The sequence below is a fragment of the Cygnus olor genome, chromosome 3, assembly GCF_009769625.2.
Source record: "Cygnus olor isolate bCygOlo1 chromosome 3, bCygOlo1.pri.v2, whole genome shotgun sequence".
Taxonomy (NCBI): Eukaryota; Metazoa; Chordata; class Aves; order Anseriformes; family Anatidae; genus Cygnus; species Cygnus olor.
In genome coordinates, this window is record NC_049171.1 from 990872 (window position 1) to 1002424 (window position 11553).

Here is an 11553-nt window from a genome sequence, read left to right on the forward strand (position 1 = left end):
GCCAGGGCACGCCGGAGCCCCCCCGGGCTTGCAGAGGTGGTGGGGAGCTAGGGCTGGTCTCACTTCCCGGGTGTGCCCGGCTCTGCGCGCCCACGCGGCGGGACGGGCGCTGGGGCCTTGTCCCAACGCCAGCCCAGGGGGGCATGAATTGGGTGGGCAGGAGGGGTCTGCACCGGGGGAGGGGGGGAGGGCAGCCACCACACCCCAGGGACGGTGTGGAATAGGGGCGCAGGGGGCTGTGCTCACCCCAGCTTTTGCAGCCCCCTTTGCAGGGAGCCCCAGCTGCCCCCACGCCCTGCCGGACCCCTACATGGACGCCGAGGTGCAGGATGGTGCTGAGGCACTGTCAGAGGGATGTTCGCTGGCCGAGGTGAGCGAGGGCAGGGGCTGGGGGCTGGAGCCTCCGCGGGGGAGAGCGGGAGACCCCACGGGGATGTGAGCGCCAGCACCAGCATGGGCACAGGGATGGCAGAAGGGTCGCATTTCGGGGAGGGGTGGAATTTGGGCATGGAGCAGCCAGCCTGACCCCATATCTCCCACGGGGCTGGAGGTACAGGCTGGGGGGGGGCGAGGGGACACCCCAGCTCACCCCTCTCTTCCCGGTGCAGGTATCGGAGGGGCCCCCGGCGCAGTGGACGGTGCCAGAGGTGTGCGCCTGGCTGGGTGTGCGGCACAGGGACGGGGACCTGGCGCAGCTGGCGGCCGAGCACGCGGTCACCGGCCGGGCCCTGCTGCGACTGACCGAGGGGACCCTGCGGCGCATGGGGGTCGCCCCCCGCAGCCGGCGCCGGGAGCTGCTGCGGGAGCTGCTGGGGCTGCGGCTGCAGCAGGAGCTGGAGGAGCTGCTGAGCATCGCCGGGGGTGAGCATCCCCCGTAGCGCATCCACGGGGGGCACCGGCTGTGACGACGCCGGGGGGGGTCCCCCCAGATGGACTGTGGTCACCTCTGTCCCCAGAGTGACGTGGACGAGAGCTTGTGGGCAGGGAGGAGATGCCATGGGATGACAAAGCGGCGGCTGGAATTAATTAAGAACGCAACATGGCAACGGTGCTGGAAGGAGTCCCGAGGCCACCGTGTCCCCCAGAAAAGCCCAAACCTGGCTGGCAGGGCAGGGCTGCACGAGGAGAAGGTGTCTGCCCTCGCCCCTCGCCCCGTGAGCCACCCGCTGCTGGGTGACACCGGCTCCCACAAGGTGCCACTGCGCCCTGCGGTGTGTGGCAATAACGCAGCAGGGACCGTCCCCAGCCACCGCATCCTGCTGCAACCCCAGGGTGTCAGGGATACAGAGAGGGGACACGGAGGTGTCACACCTTCCTTGGCTGTGCGTGGGAGCAGCACATTGATGGGGGACCCCCCACGAAGGAGGTGCCAGGGCACCCTCTGCCTCCGACCCCGGGGCTGGCGGGATGCACAGAGCAACGGGGCAGAGCTGAGGGCCTCAATAAACGTGGCTGGAGCCGTGAAACCACCAGAGTGGCTGTGCTTGAGGGACCTGCCACCTCCCAGATGGCAAGGAAAGGCAGCCTGGGCTGTGGGCACAAGGAAGAAGGGTCCCCGCTCCTGAACTGCCCTCCTTGCTGGGAGCCCATCGCACCCGTGCACGGCTCATGCACCCCTCATGTGCCCGGCTCCCCTGGTGGTCCGGGGCACAGCCAGGGCAGCCTGAGGGTGCCAGCGTGGTGGGTGACAGGGGAGTCACCAGTTGATGGGGGCTTACTCCCAATTTGCCCATTCTGTTCTGCGAGGAGCAAGGGGCCGGGGTTTGCAGGGGGCTGGGGCTTGCAGAGGGCCGGGGGACCCCGAGCTCACAGGGCAGTGGAGCACTGGCCGGGGCCAGGTCCTGCTGCTCCCCTGCATGGACCACAGCTTGTTTCACGCCGTGCCATCTGGTGTTGCACCCGTTTGTACTTTTACTCCTGTAGTCCTTGCTGGCAAGGCTCCCCAGATCCCAAATCTCACATCCCCAAATCTCACCTCTCCTAATCCCAAATCTCACCTCCTAGAATCCCCACAGGGACTCTGCTCAGCCCCGGCAGCACCAGGCCCCTTTGGGGCTGTTTCCCCACAGGAGAAGCCCCAAGCTCAGTGGTTGCAGTTTCGGGGCTCTGGCAGCTCCTTTTCGCAGTGATGGGAGTGACCGGGGCAGAGCTGCAGGGGTGGTGCGGCTGCAGGGTGGCCGCATGTCCCCGAGGGTCTGCCTGGCCTGGGGACTGCCCTGCTCCCCTGCAAAGTGGATTTGGTCACCGTGGGAGGGTGGAGAATGCAGAAACTGCTGGAGAACACAGCCTGGGAGGACGTGCTGACCCCTCTCACACCCAGCCTCTCCCAGTGTGCAGCTGGGGCTGTGCCAAGCTATGGTAGAGGTGCTGAGGAAACGCCAGCTGTGCTCTCCGCATGCACGGTACCACAGCAGGGCGCTCCCCTCGTGCCTGTGCCCTCTTCTCTCCATCTGCCCAAACACTCAGAGCTGCTGAGCATCCCCGGGGCTGCCTGAGCATCGCTGGATTTGCATGAGCATCACCAAGCAGCCTGTGTCCAAGCATCGTCTGGGGGCTGCTGGGGCATTCTGGAGCATCCCTACGACTGCCTGAGCTTCACCAGGACTGCCCACACAACCCTGGGGCTGCCCGAGCACCCCTGGATTTTCCATCTGTGGGGCTGCCTGAGCCCTGGGAGCTCCAGGAGCTTCAGGGCACTGGGGAGCCGGGGGCTCTTGGTGCGAGTTTCTTGTTGGGAGCAACTTTGGTGTATTTGCACAACTTTGAGCATTTACTGGGTTTATTTATAAGACTGATATTTTTCTCTTCTGCTCCAGAAATAGTATTGGGGAAAAGATTCACCTGCTTGCCACTTTGACCAGTGAGCAACAGCCTGGCACCGGAAACGGAGGCTGTGCTGGAGCGCGGGTGCCCGAGGGCATCCCAATCCCCGTCCCCACTTGCTGCCACCCTACCGTGTCCCTGCTGGTTTGCAGCACCCTGCCAGAAGGCTGCTTGAAACATCCCTGTGGCCACAGCAGCTGGTTGCTTATTTAACGACTAATGGCTCTGCCAACTCTAGGGCTAACATTAGTTTTAGGAAGGCAAAAATTAGAGCAGGGGGATTTGCTTTTAGGTTTTACTTCGTGGATTAAAAGCCCCAATTTCAATTTGAGCCAGCTGAGCTGTAGCATGTAGTGGCTTTTCTTTCCCTCCCCTTCTGTTCATCTCTTTCTTTTTTCTATTCCTGTTTTCCTTGGGAGCTGGAATGATGATGGCTTTTTAAGACAAAACTCACGGAGATGTGTGCATGTTTGTTTTCTGCAGTGCTAGGTGACCTCTGCAGCACCAGGGCCAAATTTTGGGTATGGGGCTGCAGAGCCACAGGAGAGAGCTGGGGGAGCATCAAGGCCAAACCCTGTCCGCTGGCATATTCTACAGTTTTGTCATCTAATTGAGACTCTTTTAATACACTTAAATTAATTTTCATTAGGGAAAAAAAAAACAACACACAAGACAGGTGAAATTGTGGCTTTTAAAAGCAGCTGGGTGCCTTCAGCAATGGAGCAAAGTGCGGTGTGCGTTTTATTGCTCGCTGTTCTAAAGGAGCCGTGGGCGTCGCTAGCGCAGGCTGGCATTTCGCTGCAGTCCGGATGAAACCCACGTGTTTGATCTCAAGGAGTAAGCAGCGGCACTGGGGCCCAGCAGGTTTTTGCATAGAAATGTTACGTAAATAAAGTCTCCAGTCCGCGGGCAGCAGACCCCAGCAGAAGACACTGCCAATATAGTGGCACGTGTTAAAGATAATGATGTGAATGCCCAGAGTGGGAATCAGTGCTCCTGCTGGCGGTAGGGGTGCTGCTGGGGCAGGAGCTCCTTGTGCTGGTGGCTCCTTTCTGCTCCCACTCTCAGGTGGGAGAAAGCTCCGTCTGCTCCAGGCTTTATGAAGCGCGATGCTTCCAGTGAGCGTGCTCCTGGCCCAGCAAACCCTTGCCATGTGCACATTTTCCCCTGCCCTGCAGACATGTTTCTTCCCAGCTCCCTGGCTCGAACATCTTTGCCATCGTGGACCTGCTTGTTAAAACCCCAAGGTCTCGCCTGGGGAGCAGTAGCTGGCATAATATCCATCCCTGGAGGCGTGAGGTTGAGCCTGCTTTTTGGGTGTGCGTCGCTTTGCAGTGCAGTCTGCCCTTTCAGCAGCCGGTCTCCTGCCATCCTGCGACAGCCGTGCTTGGTGTTTGCAGCCCCTGGTCCAGAGCAAGGGTCACTGCTTGAGAGGAAGGAGTTCTCCTCCTCTGCAGCAGAAGCCACTTTCACCAAGTCCATGGAGCAGCTGGGGTTCAGCATCAGCGCTTCTGCCAAAGCCGGGTTCTGGGGGTTCAGTCTTGAAACAGGTGTAGATTACAGCAAGTCCTCACAGTCAGAGGACTGCCATCGGTCACGCTCGGAGCAGACATACATTTGCACCGCCAAGTACCAGTACATCCCTCTGGCCTCCTACTACTTCCAAAAGGACCAGCTTCGCCTCTCAGACGCGGCCCTGCGAGAGCTGCAAGACATTGAACAGCTTCTGAGCATCACCCAGGAGGCAGAGAGGTTCCACCTACTGAAGAGCAGGTGTGCCAGCTTCTTCAGCAGGTTTGGGTCCCACGTGAACCAGGGACCCCTCCACTTTGGGGGTATATTCTGGTGGAAAGCATCTGCCGAAGGTTTCAGGGCAGAGCAATGGGAAGAGATGAAGCAACAAACATCTGAAGCACTGAACGGCTACATCGGGGCTAGCTTCAGCGGCTTTGGTAGAAATGCAGGATTGAAGGTGGATGCTTCAAACTCCAGCTCACAGGCATCATTTCAGGGAAGAGATAGAAGCAGCGCCCACACAGCAGTTCAGCTCTATGTGACCAAAACAGGGGGCCCATCAGAGACGGATTCCCTTCCCGAGTGGAAATGCGGGCTTGTGGCCAATAACGCAACCTGGTGTGTGATCGACCGGGGCTTTCAGCTGATCCCAGTGTGGGACATAATCCTGTCCAACCACAGCAGCGATTTTAAATCCTCCTATCAAATGAGCAGCAGCCTCAGGGCTGTGTACGAAGCGCTAACGAATCACAGCGTCAGCGTGATCTTTGGAGAGGAACTGGCCAGTGCCATAGAAGAGGCTAAAGCTTTCCTGGAGCACGTGAAGACCTGGGAGGGGACGGTGGATGAAAAGAAACTGCTCACGTTGATAGATTTTAAACAGGGTCTGAATAACAGAACAAAAAATCACAGTGTCTGGATCAACATATGTCTGTCAGACAAAGCGTTGCAGGAGTTCCTGGTGAATACCGTTTCTTTTTGCCAGAAATCTTCTCCAGAAAACACCACCTATATCAAATCTCTGCTGCAGTGCCTGCTGGATCCTCACATCTATTCTGTCAAGGACTTCCCTGGGGCTTCCTTCATTATGCAATGGGTCTTCCACACAGAGCACATGCTTCCCGAAACTCCCAGTATTTGCAATCTTGAAGATCTTACTAAGACATTGCTGCAAATGAAGGAGTACATCCAGGAAGTCACCTACGCACCGGCAACTTCTGCATCCACCATTCATGAAGCAAAGATTAAAGTCACCTTCACTGTAAGCCTGGCTGTTTACTCTTTGCTCCAGTTTCTGCAGCAAGGCGCACAGGAAGACATAGAACTCTTAGTGCTCTTAGTTACAACCAGCACGGGATACCAAGTAGAAAGCAGCACTTTTCAGTACCTCCTTGGGTGTCCAGAAATTAATTTCATGATAAAGGAAATGCAAAAGGCACATAACGAATATCAGAGCCTGAAGGAACAGGATGTTTACAGAGCTCAGGCTTTCCTGCTGTTGACGGGCCTCACCATAACATCCGAAAATAAGAAGGTGACCCCTGAGCAGAAGAATGACCGCTTAGTTTTCATGAAAGAAAAGATGAAAAATGCATGGTCTACAGAGATGAAAACTCTCCTTGAAAAGCACAATGCATTCAAAGACTGGGAGATGCTGGAAAGAGATTTGCAATCCTTCATTGCTGGGCAACTGGAAGACACATCTGACAACCTGAAGAAAGACAGTATAATCAAAGACATGGAAGATGCTTTTCAAGGCATGCAGCCTCCCAGTCAATGCAAACCCAAATCAGACAGCAGCACATCCAAAGCAAATCAAGCCACTGCAAACCCAGAGTTCCTCAACTTACTTAAGCGCCTCGGGCTGGAAAGGTACTATCCAAGAAAAATGGGCACAGAAGATTTCCACGTAATATACCAGACATCTGTACACAACAGCCAGCCCAGCAAGGACAGCGAGCTACCATTTTACTTCCTGCAAAGGCTACTGACCGTGGATTATCGGGTGAGGTACCTGACTTGCAAGGAGGCAAGTAAGCCGGGAGTCGTGCCCACACCAAACACCTCGGTGGAGGACCACGAGCCCTCTGATTCCTTTGATGACTTTTTCAGTGACTTAGACGAAGGAGCCCCTGAATCTGCAAGCAGGGAGAGTCATGTGCACCCCATGGACCTCCAGATGGCAATTTTTCATTGTGCTGATGATTTCATGAGACAGTACCTTTCATCAAAGCTTGCTTTCTGCCAGTTTGCACTACCCCTCCTGGTACCAAACCCGTGCACTTCACAGATAGAGTTCCCTCTCTGGTCCCTCAGCCAAATCAAGAAGAGCTGGAAAGGGACGGTGAGATCGGGAGAGCAGACGAGGATTAGCAGTCACAACAACAAACTCATTTGTCAGGCAGAGACACCCATCGTGTCCTTCCTACGCATCGGCAGCTCTCCTTCCTCTTCCAAGTCTCAGCTCCTGAATGCCCTGCTGAGCAAGCAAAAACATGACACTTTTTTCCACCGACATTGCAAAGGCAGCACCAAAGACTGCTTCCTGATGAAAGGTGTTGTGGAGATCTCCTGGTACATTCCCCGTGGTAGCGACGACGACAGCTTTAACGGTCCTGTTGCTTTCTGTAACCTGCACGGAGATGCGAGGGATCACGAACTCCAGCTGCAGTTCTTACAGGAGATCTCTGACGTGAACGTGGTTCTTGTCTCTGAGTCTGATCAGAGCAACAAGAAAGGCAGGAAAATTTTACATGATCTGTGGCAGTCTCAGAAGCCTTTGGTTTGTCTTTTCACTGAGAAAGAGAGCATTGCAGCTGGCCCATCTAGCCAAAACATAAGAATAGGGATCAAGAACAGAAATGAAGCAGAATTAATGGGTGAGCTGACAAAGACCATCCGAGACCTAGTGGAAGGGTTGAGCACACTTGTTAGCCTCAATGCATGTCTGAGCACAGCTCGCCAGCATGGCTTCTTAGTCGATGAAGATGCAGAAGCGTGCGTGACAGCCAAAGAAAAGGCAATCACGCTGGTGAACCTGTTGAAGAAAGAGAAGTTGTCTGAGATCAAATCACAGCTACTGCCTCTTCAGGGAAAACTGTGGTACATGTGGTGTAAAAAGGACAAAGAACTCACTCGCTTGCAGGAAAAGAGGAACAAGAGCATAGAGCATCATCGGAGCCAAATTGAATTGGAGAAGTCTGCAATAAGAAAAAAGCAACTAGACAAAGCGTTCCCCCTCAATCAGCTGATGAAATCAGTCCTTGGCTTTCTCCAGTCACAGCCAGACGATATCAAGAAATTCTTTCTGCAGTGGATGAAGGTCTTCATGGACGACCTGTCCTCTGATCGCCTTGACGAGCTGAAGAGAGAGTATCATCAGTTATGGTCTCAAATCTTGGCATTAAAGAAAAGCAATGAAAAAAGCGACCTGAAAAGAATATTGATGAATAAGTTAGATGCCCTTTCCGATGAAATCAATGGTTCGTCCATTGGCCTTGAGCATATTTTGAGAGAGGTAGGGCAGATTTATGAGGCGCTGGAATCAACAAACTCCGAAGAAAAATGCTTTATCACACTGCCTGAAATTGCCGCCGATCTGATGGTTTCAGGGTATCCCGTTGAGCTGATGGATGGTGACGCTTCTTACATACCACTGCAATGGATTGGAGCCATCTTTGACAGGTTAATTGAGAAGCTAGGGGACAAGCGAGTATTCGTGCTTTCTGTGCTTGGCATCCAGAGTACAGGGAAGTCAACCCTGCTGAATGCCATGTTTGGTCTCCAGTTTAATGTCAGTGCAGGGAGGTGCACCCGGGGAGCGTTTATGCAGCTCGTTAAAGTGGACGAGAAGCTCCAACAGGATTTGAACTTTGATTACATGCTCGTTGTTGACACAGAAGGACTTCGTGCCATAGAGATGGCCAATAAGCAGTCACTTAACCATGACAATGAGCTGGCCACCTTTGTCATTGGCATGGGCAACATGACTCTGATCAACATCTTTGGAGAAAATCCTTCGGAAATGCAAGACGTCCTTCAGATTGCTGTGCAGGCTTTCCTGAGGATGAAGCAAGTAAATCTTTCCCCAAGCTGCCTGTTTGTGCACCAAAACGTGGGCGAAATAACCGCAAAGGAACAGAACATGGAAGGACAAAGACGCCTGCAGGAGAAGCTGGATGAAATGACCGTGATAGCAGCCCAGCAGGAATTCTGTGACGTCACCTGCTTCAGCGACGTCATCCGCTTTGACGTGAACACCCACATTCATTACTTTGCTCACCTGTGGGAAGGAAACCCACCGATGGCACCGCCCAACCCCACCTACTCCCAGAACGTCCAGGAATTAAAGAGCAGAATTCTCCAAGCTGCCAAGAAGGAATCGCAGAGCAGCATTTTGAGGCTCTCCAGCTTGAAAGTTCGTATTAGTGACCTGTGGAATGCCTTGCTGAACGAAAACTTCGTTTTCAGCTTCAAGAATTCAGTGGAGATTGCCGCATACAAGAAACTGGAAACCGCATTTAGTCAGTGGACCTGGCAGCTGAGAAGTCACATCTTAGACTTGCAAATGAAACTGGAAAATAAGGTTCGGAATGGGGAGTTGAGGAAGGTCACCATGGAACACCTTGAAAAACTGGTGCAAGAGACAAATGATGCCGTCACCAAGAACATGGAAATATTCTTCGGTGAAGACGGAGACCGTGAAATACTGATCCAGTGGAAAAGCAGCACGGAACTGAAGCTGAAAGAACTGAGAGAGTCCCTTCTTGTTGAAACAAGAAGGAAGTGTGAGAAACTTATAGAACTAAAGAAGAGCCGGAGTAAACTGGATGAGAGGAAGTCCAAATATGAAAGGAGCTCCTGAAAAAGAGCAGACAGTTGGCCCTGTCTCTAAAAGGCCAGGAATTAAGCAAAAGTGAACTGAGAAAACAATTCATTTCTCTCTGGACGCGGTGGATTGCTGAAGTCTCTGTTGAAGTCTCTGCTGCTCCCGCTCTGGAACAGGTGGACATCGATGTGGACATAGAAGATGTCCTTCTAGATCACTTTAGGGAGCCTAATGTAGATAAACGAATCAGGAAGTTATACCAAAAGACTGTCTTTTCTCTTGACATAGAGAAACACGTGTCTAAGAAAAAACGGTTCGGCATCATTCCTAAGAGTTTTGACAATGCCGATGTGAGCAACATGCACCACATTACAGATAGCATCACAATGCGTGTGAAGGCAAACATTGAGAAGAAGGAAAAGGACAAAATGGACTACAGTCGAACTTTTATTCATGAAATACTAAATGAAGTGGGGGAAGGTATGAACTCTGTCCTTAACGCTGCAAAATATAGTTTTAATAAAGATTACAGAATAGATTTATCACTGTACCTGTGCAGAATGGCAGCAGAAAGGTTTAAAGACATGCATGCAGCATTCAGGAAAGCAAACGATCCAGTCGTCTACCTGGAGAGCAAGAGAGAAGACTTCTTTAAATGTTTCCAAATATCCTGCCAAGGATCCTCTTGAATCACAGTGTTTTCAGTGAGATGTCAGGGCGTGTGGAAGGAGAGTGTCTGCTGTTTTCATGGGATCTGGTCAAAGGAGCCACGTAGAAGAATGTACAGAGACAGTACTGGACATGTGGTAAGGGAGGTCATGCTAAGAAAAATGCTGCTCTGTGGCAGTAATTGGTAAAGATATGTGGAGTGTGAGAAGTATTCTTTTCCTCTATTGGGAAGTTAAGGATACAGCAGGAGACAAGCACAGTATTAAATCCTGACCAATTTAAGAAATATATATATATGTACAGAATCTGTCATAAATACAATATTGATAAATATATCCTATCATAAGCACAGTCTTCCTAAGTATAACCTACCATAACTATATTTGCTGTTATATTATAGCTAAATTTGTAATCCATAAGTATTTTCACTGTCATAGTATTATTGATAAGTTAGTTGATCCTATAATGCTGGTATATATTTGCTGCTATATTAATGATTTTTACTACATCTAATGACCTTCCTTCTGCTTCTAATTGCTGTAGCTATTAATTAGTGCCATTGCCTCAATATTTATTACATAGATTTTTGCTTCCTGGTAATATCTGTAATAGCTTATTTTATATGGATATATTAGCTTTGTTGATTATAATATAATTGCTAGGGGTGATTTGTGGTAATCTATAATAAACACTTCCTTTTTTTTAGAAAACAGAGCCTTTGTGTTGTTCTGTGTGATGGAATCCCATGAACTCACAGCTGTGATCTCCATGCACCCACAGGTTGGGCAGGATGCACACCCTTTAGATTGTGACACCTGGTCAAAACCAGCACAGTCCCCAAAAACAGCTGCTGGGGGAGCAGTGTGTGTGGAGCGAGTGCAGGGCTTAGCACCAGCATCTGGGTGGGGAGGCCACGTTCACAGCTTCAGCGCTTGGTGCTGACTCGTGGGCTCCAGCAGCTGGGCAGGAGGATCCTGGGCTGGAATATGTGTATGTGCCCACAGCATCCCTGAACAGTCTGGACAACACATAAACTGCTGTGAGATGGACAGCAGTTTTTTTGCTGAAGAGTTTCCACAACACCAAGGGGAACTGGGCACCATTCTAGGGGAGCTAGACCCTGCTGTGGGTGAGTTGAGGGAGCTGGACCCCCTTTTGGGGGAGAAGAGGGGTCTTGGCCTGGCTTTGGGGAGCTGCAGAGAACTGGGCTCCATTTTGAGGCGCTGGGGGAGTTGGGCTCCAGTTTGGGGGAGCTGAGGGAGCTGGGCCACATCAGAAAGGCTAAAGCTCAGTATGAGCTCAATCTGGCACCTGTGGTGAAAGACAACAAAAAATGTTTTTACAACTATATTAACAGTAAGAGCAGGACCAAGGAGAATCTCCATCTTTTACTGGAACATGGCTACCGAGGATAAGGAAAAGGCTGAGATTCTCAATGCCTTCTTTACATCTGTCTTCAACAGTCAGACCAGTTATCCTCAGGATCTCAGCCTCCTGACCTGGAAGTCTGGGATGGGGAGCAGAATAACCCCCCCCACAGTTCAGGTGGAAACAGTTACAGATTTGCTGCTCCACCTGGACTGTCACAAATTCATGGGTCCAGATGGGATCCACCCGAGGATACTGAGGAAGGTGGCAGATGAGATTGCTGAGCCACTTTCCATCATCTACCAGCGGTCCTGGTCAACTGGAGAGGTCGCAGATGACTGGAGACTTGC

The 11553-nt window shown here is 52.0% G+C and overlaps 1 protein-coding gene and 1 pseudogene across 1 annotated transcript; both read left to right on the plus strand.

Annotated features, from left to right (window-relative positions):
- The first annotated feature begins 111 nt into the window (after window positions 1–111).
- LOC121067555 (sterile alpha motif domain-containing protein 12-like) lies at window positions 112–1469 on the plus strand. Its single transcript, XM_040552225.1, has 3 exons — window positions 112–152; window positions 273–370; window positions 609–1469. Exons 2-3 carry the CDS (start codon window positions 311–313, stop codon window positions 876–878), a joined length of 330 nt encoding a protein of 109 aa, XP_040408159.1. The 5' UTR covers window positions 112–152; window positions 273–310; the 3' UTR covers window positions 879–1469.
- Window positions 1470–4003: 2534 nt separating this feature from the next.
- On the plus strand, window positions 4004–9855 carry LOC121066931 (annotated as a pseudogene).
- The last annotated feature ends 1698 nt before the right edge of the window (window positions 9856–11553 follow it).